The 16,517-nt window shown below is 46.2% G+C and overlaps 1 protein-coding gene across 12 annotated transcripts in view; it reads left to right on the forward strand.

Annotated features, from left to right (window-relative positions):
* Positions 1-16,517, forward strand: part of ptprk (protein tyrosine phosphatase receptor type K) — a 196,381-nt gene that overhangs the window by 94,963 nt on the left and 84,901 nt on the right. For all 12 annotated transcript variants that reach the window (XM_031581318.2, XM_031581317.2, XM_031581322.2 and 9 more), the window contains 2 exons: positions 2,424-2,546; positions 10,072-10,343. In XM_031581318.2, the coding sequence (XP_031437178.1) occupies positions 2,424-2,546; positions 10,072-10,343 (395 nt within the window). The remainder of the gene's footprint in view (positions 1-2,423; positions 2,547-10,071; positions 10,344-16,517) is intronic.

Here is a 16,517-nt window from a genome sequence, read left to right on the forward strand (position 1 = left end):
AGAAAAACCATAATATTAGTAGAATCATCAAAAGTAACTTGTAGCGTCAAGCTATGTAAGCAGCACCCACACAGTAATGCGCACACATACGCTAGACCGTACTTTGCGTTATTAATACCGACAATCGGACAAATCGGCAGAAATGGTATGGCTGTGCCGCTAAACCATTCCACTGGATTAAAAAGATGAACGTAGCGAACATGGATGACAACGGCTCAAAGTGGCTTCTTCTCTCCGATTAGATTAGGTGCCCTTTCTGAAGCTGCAGTGAGCCTCACGACCTGCTCAGAGCCCACTGTTGCTAGTTTTCACGCAGCTTTGGCTCGGTGACGAAGACAGGCTTTGAACTCGTTTCGTAAGCAGACTTGGAGATGACAGGACCCCTTTAGTCGCCACGATGTAGCATTTTCCAGATTTACAAGAGTGAAGGGGGGGGAAAAAAGAAACGAGCGGGATTGAGCCGGAGAAATGTAAGGAATCTCGTTACAAACTGCAGAAATGCTGTGCTGCCAGGCTTTCGCATTTGCATTCATTTGATCTGAGATGGCTGTGGAGGGAGAGGGGGGGGAAAAACCACAAAAAGCAGGGGCTATGTTGAGTCATCACCTTTAAATTGGAAGATTAAACTGAGCTAAGATGACAGAAGTTATTAATTTTGAATCAGCCAGTAATATGATTTTCCTCACAGTCAGTGGCAAATTCCCGCGTCGGCCCGGAGGTGTTGCTCGCAAGGGGATGTAGCCTCTGGGGCTCGGCATCCAACTTTGATTTGTTTCCTCTTCTGCGATGAATCCCCGCCACCCTCGTGGCCCAGTCTTTTAAAAACCCCTCCTTTCTTAATTTCAGCACATGAAAGGGTCGATGGAGGCTGGCGCATCGGAGGATGTATACACGGGGGCATTTTAACTTGAAGGTCCTCTTGTGTTCTCTCCAGCATTTCAGATTCCACTCTTTTGAGGTTGAGACTGGGGTTGGGCATGTCTTCCAGACTGTTGGGAATTAAAATAAATTTCCACCCCCACCCCCCTTATTTCCAGTGTTCTGCTGGGTGGAAGTAATTAGCACCTTAGCTTTTGTCTGCATTAAAATGCAAATTGTGATTTTTCTGTTTGACATCACTCAAAGGCTTTAAAGGTCAGTGGTTGAGCGGAGGAGATGGTGTGACCTTTCTGTAGGTGTGAAAAACCATCTCACCGTAATGAGCTGAGGAGTGAGGGTCACTGACGGACTTGGTCCAGGTCAGCGACGCGCTCATGTTAAATTATTTTACACCGCGGCAATGCCGCACGGCCTGGAATCTTTGATGTCCCTCACCTTGAAGCACATTTCCAATTTCCACCCCGCAGCTCGCGCTAACCCCCCACGTGCCTGCCTTGTGCGGCATTGCAAAGGCTTTTGCAGTTTTTGAAAGAGTTTTATTTGAATTTTTTTTGTCTGTCCAGGTTTTGACACAGACTCAAGACACTGAAACTTTTGTGTCACTTTCCTGGGTAGGGTTCAGGTGTCCTGATGGGGGCTCTTTTCTTTTCTTTTCTTTTTCTTTCCTTTCTGTTCTCCACTTCCCCCTTGCCTAACTTTCTGGGAACAGTCAGGAGTGGCATATCTCCCACCCACAGCCTTGCCAGTGACCCCAGGTGAAGACAGGGATGAGAATCAGCCACCAGTGTCAAAGTCATTAGAGTGCTGTCTCTCCTCTGCGCTCCTGGGCCTGACATGCAGTTCTCCAGGCAGGGGGAAGCTGAGGGGGCGGTGGGGATGGTGGGAGGGAGGGAGGGAGGGAGGGAGGGAGGGAGGGAGGGAGAGAGGGAAAGGGAGGAAGGGAGCGAGGGAGATGAGCTGGAGGGTGTGATGTGGGGGGGGGGGGGGGTGTACTCTGGGAAGGCTTTTGTTTTTGCACCCATCTCATAGATGACTGGCTGCGAGTTATGCCTGAAACCTAGGCAAGCTTGTGTGCTCACAGACAGAGACACACACACACACACACACACACACACACACACACATACGTACACGTACACGTACACATACACACATGCATGCAGACACATACAGAAGCTTGGTGGTGACAGAGTGCTCCCACAGCCTCCTTCAGCCCCCACACTTGTCAGTTCTTCACACACACACTGTATTAGCCAATCCTGAACCTACTGCCTGCCTCCCAGGACAGGAGTGGAATGGAGTTAATGCGGAGCGAGAAAAAGAAAGGGGGGAGGAGAGGAGAGGAGAGGAGTTGGGGGGCGTGGGTGGCCATTTTACTCACTTATTCACCCCTGTTACGGTAATTGGGCGCTTCTCAACAACAGTCAATTAATGCCGACCAGCCTTGACAGTGTGAAATACAGACTCGCCGTAATGAGTTACAGCCATGCTGGGCTTTCCTAATGATTGTTTGTCATCTTCTTCCTCCCTGTCTGTCCCCGTAGGTGGCTGCACCTTCGATGATGGCCCTGCACAGTGTGACTACCAGCAGGACCCTTACGATGACTTCGACTGGACACACGTCAGCGCCCAGGAGGTCCCTTACCTCTCCCCCGAGCTTCCCCAAGGTAAGGAAAGCAGTCCCAGCACAAGCTCATCACCAAAAAAAAAAAAAAGCTTCTCACACAAAGCAAAAAAAAGGACAAACATCTGCAGACTCCTTGTCTTAATGTGATATATAAAACAATAGATTTGTTATCTGTCCAGTGAGGTTCAGTGAGCAAGGTCATGTAAGGATAGGAAAGAAGGACAAGCAAGCCTTGCCCACTAATGGAAAGAAAGAACTTGATTTAGTTGGCTCTTTGTTTGGCATACTTTTGTAAGCGTTTGAAGATAAGTCAACGGAATGTTAATGCCGAGGCTAAATGGAGTGTGGAGACTTGGCTTATCAGGCGGCTGGCGAAGCCATTTGTTTCAGAGGAGAGGCGGGCGTGAGACAATGGGTAGGTATGAGAGTATTAATCTCCAGACTCATTGCCTCCTTTGTTTTGGTTAATATCACAATGCTGTCCTGAGTCCCCCAGTTCCGAGCTGTAGTTAAAGAACACCCTTGTTTAAGCTTTCATTGGCCATGGCTTTGTGCTGGGTGAGGATGGGGGAGAGAAAAAAAGCACTTAGCTATTTTGGTCTTTGGAACCGTCATCCATAGTACAATTCAACTTTTTTCAAATAAGATCAGGGCAGCCAGAGCTATGAGGAAGAGGACGGAACCCGCCTGGGCGACCTTCATTATTCACCGTAAGCCAAGCTTAATCACCTGTTTTTCAGACAGGATGATATGCGTAAGAAATTAAAAGATTTCACTTTCGACCAAATTTTCACAATTAATAAGATATTAGGTAATTAATCATGCGAAAGGAAGGAAAAAAGGTCATCAGCACTTTGTTTGAACAAGGTTGTGTCCCATTAGACCGTTTGCAAATGAGCCTGGAGTGATTACTGGGAGTTTTAACTTTCCCAGGCAGCCTTAGAGCCTGGGTGCGATTTGTCATTATTCAAGAAAGTCACCTTCTGCAAGTTGGAACTGGCCACTTTTTTCTCAAGGGGGAAATTGAGAGTTGGCGAGATGGTGTCAAGCGTACCCGCATGCACTAAGCGTTGATTTAGAGAGCATTCCTTGTTAATTTGCTGTCAGTTGAAAAGGTAACAAGTCACAACAGATGGCTTTGTGGGAAACACAAGGCACACAGCAGTCTGTTGACTGCTATAGTCGTTAGGAGTGCTTTGTTACCTACCTTACTTTGGAGGTAAACATTGCTGAGGACAAGAGAAATGCGTAAGGAAATAACTAATGCACCCCCCCCCCCCCCCTCTCTTGCCTGTGACTCAGTGGATTGTGCTGAAAGAGCAAACATTCCTTTTTACTTCCTCCCTGCTCACAAGCCACTAGCACTATTCACTGCAGTTTCACCTTGTTTTATGACAGTCGCTCCACCCTATGCTGTAAAATGACATCACACTCTTTTACAGTCTTGGGCTTGCCATCAGAGCAGCTCCAAAAAGCTGAACATGGGTATTCTCTTTCAAGAACTTTGAAACAACCGAATGGATTTCCAAAACGAAGTACGGCAATCCCATTTTTAAACTACAATTTACATCCCAACGTGCGGCCAATGCAGGGCCATTCAGTTGAATGTAAACAAAGAGGAAACATTTGCCTTAAGGAGTCTGTGTGGTTAGACAGCAGATTCTCCCACGTTGTTTGACTGGAATCACCTGGAGTGGCTGTTTTGATGTTCTCCAGCTTTTTAGTCAGACTCTTCCCTGCAACTTGGAATGAGGGTTACCCACACTCCTCTTTGCCATATCACACAAGGGAATTCAACTTGGATGGATAAGGGAGCGGACATGAACTCAAAAGCACTTTAAGGCTGCATGCCATACCCTTTATCACATACTGCCCAAATGCTCTTCTTTCTTATTGACATTTTTTCACAGGCCTGCAATTTAACCGTGCTGTGAAGCTTTGCGCCTGTCTGTCACTCCCCAGATGAAATTGGCCGAAGATGGCCAATTGGATGGGAGTCTCTCTCTCTCGGCTGGGTTTTGGTGGCCTTGAGGTTTAAAGTGATCTGGTCTCACTCCCGAACCCACTTGTCCCCCCTCACACACAGGATCGATTCCTCTCGACCATCAGCTGAAACCTCTCCCTAATGCGGCTCAGTTTAGTAAATGAACGAGGAAGACGCCCCCATAGATATATATAAAGACTAGATGTCTCGTCCGCGTTGCCGGCCAACGGAGTCGAACGTCCGCACATGGCGGCCATCTTGCCCCGGTCATATATATCTATGGTTTCCCCCACCAGTCGCTCGACTGTAAAAAAAAATGACACAGGCCTTAATAGACTGACGTGAGGGAAATGAATGTGATTTTTTTCCCTGGCCCTTTTCCCACCTCATGCCACCCTCCTTGGCGTAGAGATGAGTGGTGTTGCTGTCTCCTGGTAGGTTGCATAATTAGGCGTATCCTGCTCTCTCCGCACAGGGCCTGGTGGGTGAGTGACAGCCATCTTGTTCACCGACATTTATCTTCCCCCCCCCAACAGCCATCTTGTGAAGCCGTCTGTGTGTGACAAGCATCTTCTCCCAGCTCGGGCCCTATGGTGCTTCCAGAAAAGAAGGGAGGAAATTGTCATTGTAAAATGTTGCGAAACCCATGCAAGCATAATTTAAATGTATTTTTTTTTTTTTTTGAGTGAGGGATTGGTCTGTCACAATGCATAACAATGGCTGAATAAAGTCAGCCTGTGAGATGCTGTATGGCCCAGATAATGACAGGGAATCCACATGTTGGATGGACATGAGTATTAGCTTGATGTCCTTTGGATAAAAGCACACATCCGAAAACACGAGTGGAAAGTCCATCAGGGGGGTGGGGGGTGGGTGGCATCCAGCAGTTCTCACTATTTTCTGTTACATGACAGAGTGGGCTGACTTTACCCTCCAATGACTTTTCAAGATGCTTTCGGTTTGAATAACAGTTGCGCTCTGCAGGGGAGAGAGACTCCGAATGGCTTTCACTGTCTGAGCCCAAATGGCACCATTAACAGTAATGCAAAGGCAACAATGATTCCACTCTGGCTGAGGAAGTCTGTATTTAAGCCTCGTGAATAGGCTATGAGCTTTGCCATGAGATGGAGAACAGCTGAAAGGGGGAAGGCAGACATTGATTAGGGCTTGAAGGGTATCCTTCATACGCTGCTCTTATTTTCTGTGCAGTCATTGCCTTTGTGTTTTTTGTATTGGCCGTTTTGAAGGTCTGGTTAGTACAATCAGTCATGCTATTTCAAAGGGGTGTGTTGGCTGCTTGGCCCCAATGCTTGGAGTTGGTTTGGCCAGGTCTTACTCTTAAACAAGCCAAGTACCTCCATTTGTGTACAATCATTTCTGTGAACCAATTGAATGTTTTTCAGTGGTAAGGACTGTCATATCCTCTCCATATGGTTCATGTTTGCATGTAATGTACATTGCTGCTTGCTTGCACATTCAAGTACATCCTCTGCCTCAGACATCTGCTCTGTTTGATTAATAGTTGAGGAGGGTAATAAATAAGAATAATAAATATAACTGGTTTATTGTCCTTGTGTTGCTTGAATCCTCCCAAAGTGGGTCAGTGCATGTTTCAGGCTTAGCATCATGAGAAGAGTAAATGGCCATCCTCCCTCCTCTTGATCAGTGTCTCTCTCTCTCTCTCTCTCTCTCTCTCTCTCTCTCTCTCTCTCTCTCTCTCTCTCTCTCTCTGTGTGTCTGTTTTTCTCTCACACACACACACACTTCCTCACCCTCTCTCGTTCTCTCTGTAAGGTGTTCCGTCACAAGCTTCTAGAGCTTTCTTTTGTCCCCTCTGCCAGCTCGGCAGCTCAGTTCCACAGTAATTAGTCTCAGTGCTTGATTACCCAGCATTGCCAATCATGGCATTAGAATAATCCCGGCACATCAAATAAACACTGAAGCCCACGTACAGTATGGGCCGAGTGTGTATCCATTAGGCCATTCAGTCTTTCCTTAACGTATGGAGGATCTCTCATTCTCTCACTCCCTCTCTCTGCAATCCCATCTCTCTGACATTAATGCTCTTTCTTTTTTTCCCATTGAGCGCGTGTGTGTGTGTGTGTGTGTGTGTGTGTGTGTGTGTGTGTGTGTGTGTGTGTGTGTGTGTGTGTGTGTGTGTGTGTGTGTGTGTGTGTGTGTGTGTGTGTGTGTGTGTGTGTGTGTGTGTGTGTGTGTGTGTGTGTGTGTGTGTGTGTGTGTGAGAGCGAGAGAGAGAAAAACAGACACAGAGAGAGAAATGGTGATAAACAGAAATTCTGCTTTTTTGACACCTAGATGATGTGCTGTATGCTTTGCTCATTTTTTTTTTTCCTCTCCAAAAAACTGCAGCACAGTGTCTGACAAAGCTGCCATGTCATCATCATCCTCTTCCCCAGCCTTTGTGAACCTCGAGCACAGAACTGACAAACAATTTTCTTTAATCAGTGACTTCTTAAAGAATCACAGTTGCATAGACTTGAGCGTAATACTCCAGTAATATATCATACTGTCTGAGCTGAGAGCGCAGTCAGACAGGGTGTCTTGGTCTTGCCTGAAATCTATTTCAGGCGGCTGTGGGTATTAAATAATGATCAAGCAATCAATGCAATTGTCTACTAAGAGGGAATTGTTTACAGCCACGGCAAAGAGATGAAGAGTAGAGAGAATGAGCCGAGCACTTTTGAGGGTGTCTGATTTCAATGGACTTTATCTTTCATGAGGCTGATGGTAACAGATAGCGCAGGCTGGTAGTTAGTGTGCCCTTAGGAGTGGGCCGAGGGCGTGATTGCAGATTCCAAGCCAGTCCCATTTGGCCAGTAAAAGGATCAGATACTTGACCACAGGACACAGTGGTTTCCAAGACGTGTTGCACAGCCAGTACTTTGTGGTTTTGTGATGTTGTACGCGGCTCAACATTTGGGTTTTCACTAAACCAAAAATTACATGGTTTCTCTCTCTCTCTCCCTTTCCTCTCATTCTCTCTCTCTCTCTCTCTCTCTCTCTCTCTTTTTTTTTTCTCTGTCTCTTGTCTTTTTTTTCTTCCCTCTGAGGCAAGTGGACGTTTGTAATATACACTCATGCTGAACTAGCACTCGCTGTGGTAGCTTGGTGGCTTCCCAGCTGGCTCTTGTAATGCCATTCCTTTGTGTCTGTGAGGAGTTGCGACTGTGAGGTCATTAATGGCATCTGCAGAGCCTTTTCGCGTGTAGCCCTGTCTGTGCCTAAAGACAGACGGGAGAAGGCTAAACATATCGAACTAGTTCAACACTGCTTGTTCAGCTGCAACCCAAACATTTACCACAGATGCTGCCCTGGTGGAAAATAACACTTGTTCAGTGTTACTCAACTGAGCCTTTTAATTTGCGTGGAGTCCCACAAAGGCTTTTTTGGGGAGGGGGAGAGTAACATGATACAGGCCATCGCCATCTGGTTATTTTATATGGCCATATTATTGCTGCCCTATGGCCTTTTGACTGTGCGGGAAATGGGTGCTAAACGGATGTTTACCCAACAGCGTTTTGAATGCGTGCCCACGGGGGGTAAATCTGTCCTAGTCCCAGGGGGTAGTTGGGGGGTAGTTAGGGGGTGGGTTGGTCAGTCATGTCAGTGCAGGTTTTGGGTGTAACCAGCAGTGTTTGGAGTTACGCTGGGTGTGTTTTTGTGTTCACAAGTGCTGGTTTGTTTGCGTCAATGGAGTTTTATGGCCCGTCATAAGAGTGAATTTCACGCTGAGATTAAAATCGTATCTCTTGAGCTTAGCTTTTTGACTGATATCCGATCCTGATAAGTCTTGGCACATATAATTGGAGTGTTTTTTCCCTCCTCCAAAACATGTCATTAGTTGTGTGCATGTAGAAACAAATAATTAAAACCTGGCAAGTGTGTGTGTTTTTTTTTTTTTTTTTTTTTTTTTTTTTTCATTAATGTCAGGTATTCTTTAATTCATGAAAGGAATCAGTCTGTTTAATTGATATCCTGTTTATTATTAGCACCCCCTATAATGTCCTCCCAAAAGTAACGATTTAATAATGCAAGATGGAAAAGAGAGTGCATTTGCTAAACACAGCAAATAAAACTTTGCATGAGCCTGGCAGGAATTAGAAATGAACAAATAAATAAGTGATTGCATGTATGTGATGGAATTGCCAGCATGTTTTGGCTGTGGTGTGCTTTCTTGCATGGCTTGCCTTGGTTTTGTTTTTGTGTGTTTTTTTTCTTCTTTTCTTTCTTTCTCTCCCTCTGCTGGCAGCATGATTATCTTTTGCTCTACTGAGGAACTAATGCATCCAAAACAAATCTTTCTACCGTGCCTTTTGTTTGTTTTGTTCCTCGATGAAATACATACTGTGTTGAGGAGTCATGACAAGGAGAGGGGTGTGGTGTGTTCTCCACATTGGCTGCAAGCCCTCTCCTAGGGTTCTGACATACACCGCACTACCACAACAAGCCAACTGCTTTTGGTTCTAAAGTGTGCTTTTAAGGTGGAAGATCAGGATACTAAGGACACCAGAGTTATAGATTCAGTCTGAGTGCACTCCGATTGGCTAGTCTTATGCATACCTCTCCCCTATACCGTTTTGAATAAAACATGCAAAGTAAACATATGTAAACTCAAGTGTAGTTAATCCATATTGCTGTTTGGCCATTTGGTAGCGAGGCAAAGCTTCACAGGAGGCACTGTTCATTTGAACTCGGGTACTGTTTGCAAAAGCAAATGCCCTTTTGTGTTTGGTTTCCCTCTGGTTCTTTTTGTCAGATAGATATGCAGGCTGGCAAGAGGACCACACTACTAGAAATGCGTAGGATCTGCTTCTTGTCTGCAAATCATTAAGTCAGTGTTTTTTTTTTTTTTTTTTTTTTTAAACTCCCACAAACCTCAGCAGCCGCAGAAATTTCCAATAAAATATTAGTCCATGGGTGTGCTGGGTTGTAAGTGTATTGCAATGGTTCCTCTGAGCTGTGCAGTTTGAGCATTACCCAGAGTGTCCCCCCCCCCCGATTGCCGTGCCAGGGCAGAAAATAGTGAACAGATGCACCACAGTCATGACAAATGCTCGTGAAATCTGTCTGCGGCCGGGCCTGATGTCCTCTTCCTTCAGGGCTGGCAGGCACGTACGCACGATGTGCTCTGATCCACCATTCTCTCCTCATACGTTCATAATCTCTAGTGGCAAAAACGACGTCGGTTTAGAACCTGGCCCCGTCAGCTGACCACCGAGCAACATGGCCTTCTGTCTCTCCCATAGTCCAGAAGAATGTATGTTCCGTGTGAAAAGGTATCACAGCATGTGTTCCCAGACCCACTGCTGTTGGATGCCAAGGTACTGTTTACCCAGGACACAGTGTAGCGTGCTAATGCTGTCACAGAATGACAGAAGTGATCTAACTTCTGAGCCCCCTTTGGCTTGATCAATACCCAAGCCTTTGATTGATTGATTGAGTTGTCATTTGTTTGTTTCAAACATGTTCTTGTAGGCTGAAAAGAGTTCTAATGTTGTTGAGTGATGGGCTTGTCTCGGCTGTTAAAAAAATGAAATTCTCCCTTTTGTTCCTCCTCCAGGTTCCTACATGATGGTGGACTCATCTCAGCACGATGTCGGGGAGAAGTCTCGCCTCCAGCTGCCGGTCATGAAGGAAAATGACACGCACTGCATCGACTTCAACTACTTACTGTACAGCCAAGATGGCTCCAGTCCCGGCACTCTCAACATCCTCGTGAAGGTCAACAAAGGCCCTCTGGCCAACCCCATCTGGAACGTGACGAGCTACACGGGCAAAGAGTGGCTCCGGGCCGAGCTTGCCATCAGCACCTTCTGGCCCAATGAGTATCAGGTAGCTTACACCTTCTCAACCACTTTAACAGTTTTTGTGTGTTTCTGAGGTATTTCAGATGTCTGCAGGGTTTTTTAGCAGACCAGTGACTCTTGATGTGTTTGCTAAAGATTCATGTTTTTTTTTTCAACTCATGAGATCCATAGTCTTAATTGAAGTTGAAAGTGATAAGCACTTAGGGAAATATAAACGTTTGCGCCCCCCTCCTACCATGGCAACTAAGCTTTTGATTTAATTTTTCCGTGAAGAGACTATTGACCTTATTTTGAAGTGCCTGGACTATTCTCTGATAGCATCTTATTGTATCGTCATGCTTTTTGCAAGATTTATTGATTTCTATGTATGTTGACGTGGAACAAGATGATGGGATGTGTGACCTCGAGGCTGGAACACATTATGGTTTCATCTTTTTGTTCTTTCCTTGCGGCAATTACAATCCCAAGAAACATGAAGAATACAAAGACCACCAGGCCATATCATATGGCAGGAATAAAGCTAATTATGTTAGACATCTGAGCCAATAAATAGGATGGTGTTCAATGCAATTACTTGTAGCCCTGAAATGTCAGATTGATAGTAGTTTAACATACTGGGATGCAGATGCAGGCATAGTTTTCTAAATGTCAGCGGAGTTACTCGATATTTTTTTAAAGGCGAATCCAGACAAATGCGGCTCAGCAAGCAAATTAGTCATGTTGTTCTTGTGGCCGTAAGAGTAATGCTGGAGAAAGAGTTTTTCGAAAAAGAAAGGAACAAAGGAAATGTCAGATCAGGGCATGATTGATTAAGTAGGGATTATGGTTATTTTCCATGTGTGTGTGTGTGTGTGTGTGTGTGTGTGTGTGTGTGAGAGAGAGAACGAAATAGGGCTTTATTTCCCCAGATAGGTGAATGTAAGATGCTACAAGCACACATCTGAACAGGTCAAGACAAGCTTCATGAAACCGTAAACATTCAAACTTAACATTTTGACCTCAGGCCCAGGTGTATTAAACAGAAAAAGCCCCGTTTATGTTGAGTCGTTTACCTACTTCATGCAGAAAGTATGCATACCAAAAATAGTTACTAAATGGACTACAGCCTTATTTGGAAGGCATTAGTTCCCCAAACAACAGCTGAAGTATAATTACTAACATCTGCCATTTCATGCACCTATTGAGTCAGTGTAACATTTCCACAGCATAATAGAGCTTGGCAGTGGCTAAAACATAAAAAAAGCTAGATGATGAAATGGCCATGAATAGTTATGACAGTATTTGCATAATGGGCATATATTTGAGTGTTTTGAGTTTCTTGAAGGAAATAAATCCGAGATAATCAAGACTAATGACTGAAAATATTAAATTAAGTGATCAAATGTATCGAGTGATTTTTGATAATGGGAGACATTGTATCCAGACTGCACTGAAATGATCAGACTACCCCTGACAACAACCAGTCGGTAGTTTTATACATTTCAGTCATGCATTAAAAAGCAGACATTCTAATCCAACCTTAACAGCACTTTTGCAAACCTGCCCTAAAAGTCCCAGCTGTTTGGCCATGCAATACTTTCCAACTCCATGGAAATTTCTCCCTCATATTTTCGCTGTGCTCTGATTACTCCTCACTGAAAGTACTGGGCTCCTTTTCCACTGAGTGACTCCGCAGGGCCTAGGTGTATTGTGGGTAAGGGAGAAGAGGAGGAGGAGGAGGAGGAGGAGGAGGAGGAGGAGGAGGGGGCTATTTTACTTTAGTGCAGATGGGAGACTAGAGGAGCAGTCTAGCGTGCCTCAGTGCACACGGACCTGACCGTGGTGTTGATCAGCGCTGGCCCCTGATCTAGAGGGCTGACCGTGGTGTGCATCAGCCAGGCCATCTGAAGCTGGCATGACAAATGTCCACACACACACACACACACACACACACACACACACTTTCATATACAAGCATGCATGCAAACACAAGTATGCACATAAACCCTTTGTACTTTGTCTTTCATTTTATTCCTTCTCTTCATTTGTCCATCTTACTCACTTACTTTCTCAAACATACAGCACTCTCACGCACGCAAGCACTCTCACGCACGCAAACACACGCACGCAAACACACACACGCACACACGCACACACACACACACACACTTCCTTAGCCCTCGGACATTGAGAAGGGTTCCCCAGTGGAGTGGGTAGGTTGACACTGTGAGTTGCATCTCTGAGAGGCATGAAAAAAAGCAGCACCAGGGCAGGAGAATGATAGCTTTCATCTGCAGCAGGCAGTGAATGGAGGCTGCACTGCGTGTGTTTGGGATGGTTCTCCTCATTTACTGTGGTCAGATGGAGCATTTGATGTGTGTGTGTGTGTGTGTGTGTGTGTGTGTGTGTGTGTGTGTGTGTGTTTCTCTCTCTCTCAGTGTTACTGGAGACATGCCTGGTGTGCGATGAGGGTGTGGAGTTCTTGGCTGTAAATGACTCATCTGTCTGGTTTTTCTTTGTCTGTCTGTCTGTCTGTCTCTTCCTGTCTCTGTCTGTCTGTCTGTCTGTCTGTCTGTCTGTCTGTCTGTCTGTGTCTGTCTGTCTTTCCTTACTCTCCCTACTTCTGACACCATCTCTACACTTGCTTGTCTTCCTCTTCTCAAAAGCTCCTTTTGAATATGTGAAGTTGTGTCTGTGTGCCCCCAAGCCCCCACCCACCCAGAGAGATTCTGGTGCAGATTCATTAGCATTTTGCTGCCTGTTCACTGTACCGCTAATGAAAGGCATGGCCTGTTCCCGGACTAATTGGGAAGAATGAATGATTCAGCTTGTTCGGGGTCCACCCCATGTCTTGTGCTCGCGCTGATGAATTTTAAGTGGCTGATTGCGCTGGTTATGATTTTAACTCGAGGTTAGCTTTATTAGAGCCCTCTGCCTTCTGTCAGAGCCGCAGCTGAGCGGCTCGTCTGATTGGCCGTCACCTGACAAAACCCAGTATAATTGGATACTTCCTTGTTGTTTACACGAGGTGTCAGCTTTTGAGTGAGATCTGGACTTTTGCAGAATTGAATGTGTTCACAGAATAAAGAGTGAAATGTTATCTGTGCCTGGTTTTGCAGGGTTGTTTTGGCCTGTTCTTTCTTTTTTTTTCACTTGCGCAAGAGTGAGTGTGTCAGGCGCAGGCCAAACTGGAGAAACCACAGGTGTTTTTCGAGGCCACGGTCACACAGGCGGTTTTCATTATGGAAGGTTGCCTCTGGTGGCTGAAAAGGAAATTGCACTTCTCCTCACTCAAGCGTAGCCTCAGCCTAAGAAATGGGACAGTTATGGAGGTTGAGTTCGTCGAGGTTAAACACATCACTGGTGGCTTATTAAGATTTTTTTTTTCGCAAGACAAAAGAGAGGGAACATTTGATTATGTTCAGGTCAGTGATTTTCTTCAGAGTGGCCCTTTAACACTCTCCCCTATCAGACCTCATAAGGCCTGAGCTGATCATTTTAGGCCACGGCTGTGTTCTCACAGTTTAAACAGAGAGGCGAGTTTTGAGTTTGTTCGTCTGAGCAGCCAATCATTGGTCAGCGTCCAGAAGCGCGCGCCCTCCACTGAGTGACTCACCAGCCCAGATTCCTCGCCTGCCGGACGACATTTTGAATCCGTCCTCCGCACGGCCTCCCAAAATGGCATGGCGTGGGGGTGGACGTGTCTGTGTGCTTCCACTAATAAAGACATGACGAAGCCAGCCAGCCAGCCAGCCAGCCAGCCACTCACCCACCCACCTACCCACAACCCCCTCCTTCTTCCCCTCACTTTTCCTCGCCTGTGGCGTAAAGGGAACAAGCTTAGACATCTTAGTCTGTAAATAAGAGCCAACACGTCGAGGGATTAGGTGTCATTTGGGAGCGCCGGCCTTATTACTTCCTCCCGTCGTATCGGCTTGGAGAGGCGAAGGGAGCTGGGCAGGCTTGGGCAGACATCTTGGCTCCCGGGCCGCTGGTGTGACCCCCTGGTCCACTTACTCCAGCCGTAATCCCGTCTGACACAAGTGCTGGACAGTATGCCCGTTACCCTCTTGTTTTGTTGGTCTTGTGGAGTAAGACTGGGGGGCTGGTCTCTCCTCAGTATCATGGAGGCAAACTTCCAGAGAAATGTAGCTCTTGCATTACATTATATGGAAGAGTAGAATGATCCGGCATGTCAAAGGGAATTTAAAAGTATTTCCTCGCCGTCATGGGATTATGGAATATTTCACTGGCCAGTATTGTGCTAGAGTTGTGGCCCTACATTTTCTTGTAGAAGTTTATACACACAGTCAAAAATATGAAAGCCTTGTTAGTCTTCTATTTTTTATTTTTTTTTCCCCTCCACTCGTGCAGTTTTCTTTTATCAGTTGTATTTGTAGACACAGTCATAAATTGTTGATGGGCTACTTCATCCATAATGCTTCACTACTGAGTGACTTCCTCAGAAAAATGTAAACATGCCATCATCTGATATCGTGCCGCTGGGGAGAGGAGATGACCTAAATGCTTGACAGTGTTGCCCAAGATTTCCGGACGGCTTTGTTCCCCCCCCATTGAGGCAAGATCCCAGAGGAGATCCCTCTGTTCTTGCCATCGGAATTGGGGATGAGTCTCTCTCTCTCTCTCTCTCTCTCTCTCTCTCTCGCCCAGGGCTGTGGAAGGGATTGGCTTCCAAGCGGATGTTTGCTCTTTTCCCTCCAGATGAAATTGTTGTGTGGATTTATCCAATCAAATGCGTTAAAACAATTAGTGGGGGGTGTGGGGCGGTTGCCTCGGCAGGCAAGAGAGTAGTCAACACTGCAGGTGTCTGGGGGTGCTGTGTGTGTGTGTGTGTGTGTGTGTGTGTGTGTGTGTGTGTGTGTGTGTGTGTGTGTGTGTGTGTGTGTGTGTGTGTGTGTGTGTGTGTGTGTGTGTGTGTGTGTGTGTGTGTGTGTGAGCACAATCAAAGCAGTGAGATGAGACCGATAAAATGACAGAGGGAGGGCAGAGCACATGGAGGGCAGGACAGACGCCAAAGGCTAACAAACTCTTATCAAGGTTGTCATTCCTCCACCTCCTCCTTCTTGCTCCTTCTCCTTCCTTCATTTCATCCTCTTTTTGTCATGCCCTCTCCGCCACTGTCACTCTCTATCTCTCATTATCTCTTCCTCCGGCGACCTTTCAACCCCTGACCTTCGTCCGGGGGGCTTTGCTCTGAATGCGTAGAAGACTGTGCCAGAGAGAGAGAAGTGGGGTGGGGGGCGGGGGGGGGTGGCGTCAATGACAAATGAGGCGTCAATTGGACGATTAGCCCGCAAAGCTTCCATCTGCGCACCTGCCGCTCACCACGCTGGTGACTGTGACCTTAGACGTGTACGACACCAATGCCTCCGGTGTGGCCCTGCACTCTCAGCACTTTTCATTTTCTCCCTTTCTTCTTTTCATCAGGCGAGCGCGTCATGGCGATGCACAAAAGATGAAGGGCGTTGTGTGGGCCGGCTGTGTATTCCCCAGCCGGATTGAGCGAATGTTACCTGCAAGCTAATTTAGCGCCAGCTGAGGGTACAACCCAGCTGACCTTTCTGATCGGAGTCACAATTAGAACTACATAAATGACATCCCATTCAAGGCTTATCATTTTTAATGACACATTCTTCAGATGATTTAAGACTCCCTCTTGTTATCGATTCTATTAACTACTCCGCAAACTGAAGCCTGAAATCGTCAGAGCCGTTCGAAATGTCTGGTTCTCATTTAGAGGTTTTCGGCATTGCCAAAACGCTGGCTCTGTGCATCTTTCGATACCTCCTAAATGGCTAGCTGATGAGGCGGACCGATTTGGCCTTCAATTAGATTCCTCACTTGATGCTGATCTTGAACTTCAGTCACCTCACCAGGTTCCATATGGAGCTCTCTCTCTCTCTCTCTCTCTCTCTCTCTCTCTCGCCCCCCAGTGCAATCATTGCCATTTAGCCTCGCCATTGATTCCAGAAATGATCCACAGTGATAATGAATATCCGTTTTTGTACCTGCCACCAAACATGGTCTCATCTCTCCTCTACTTCAGGGCTCTCTAGGCTATCGTCCATAGCCTTCAGAGAAAAAAAGAAGAACGTAAAGGGTGATTATAGAGATGGGCTCTTGGCTGACGTACATCAAACAGAAGAGTAGATTGAAATTGATTATTCTAAGCCAGGAGATTATTCCCCAGCTCTGATTG

Source organism: Clupea harengus, chromosome 15 (genome assembly GCF_900700415.2).
Source record: "Clupea harengus chromosome 15, Ch_v2.0.2, whole genome shotgun sequence".
NCBI lineage: Eukaryota > Metazoa > Chordata > Actinopteri > Clupeiformes > Clupeidae > Clupea > Clupea harengus.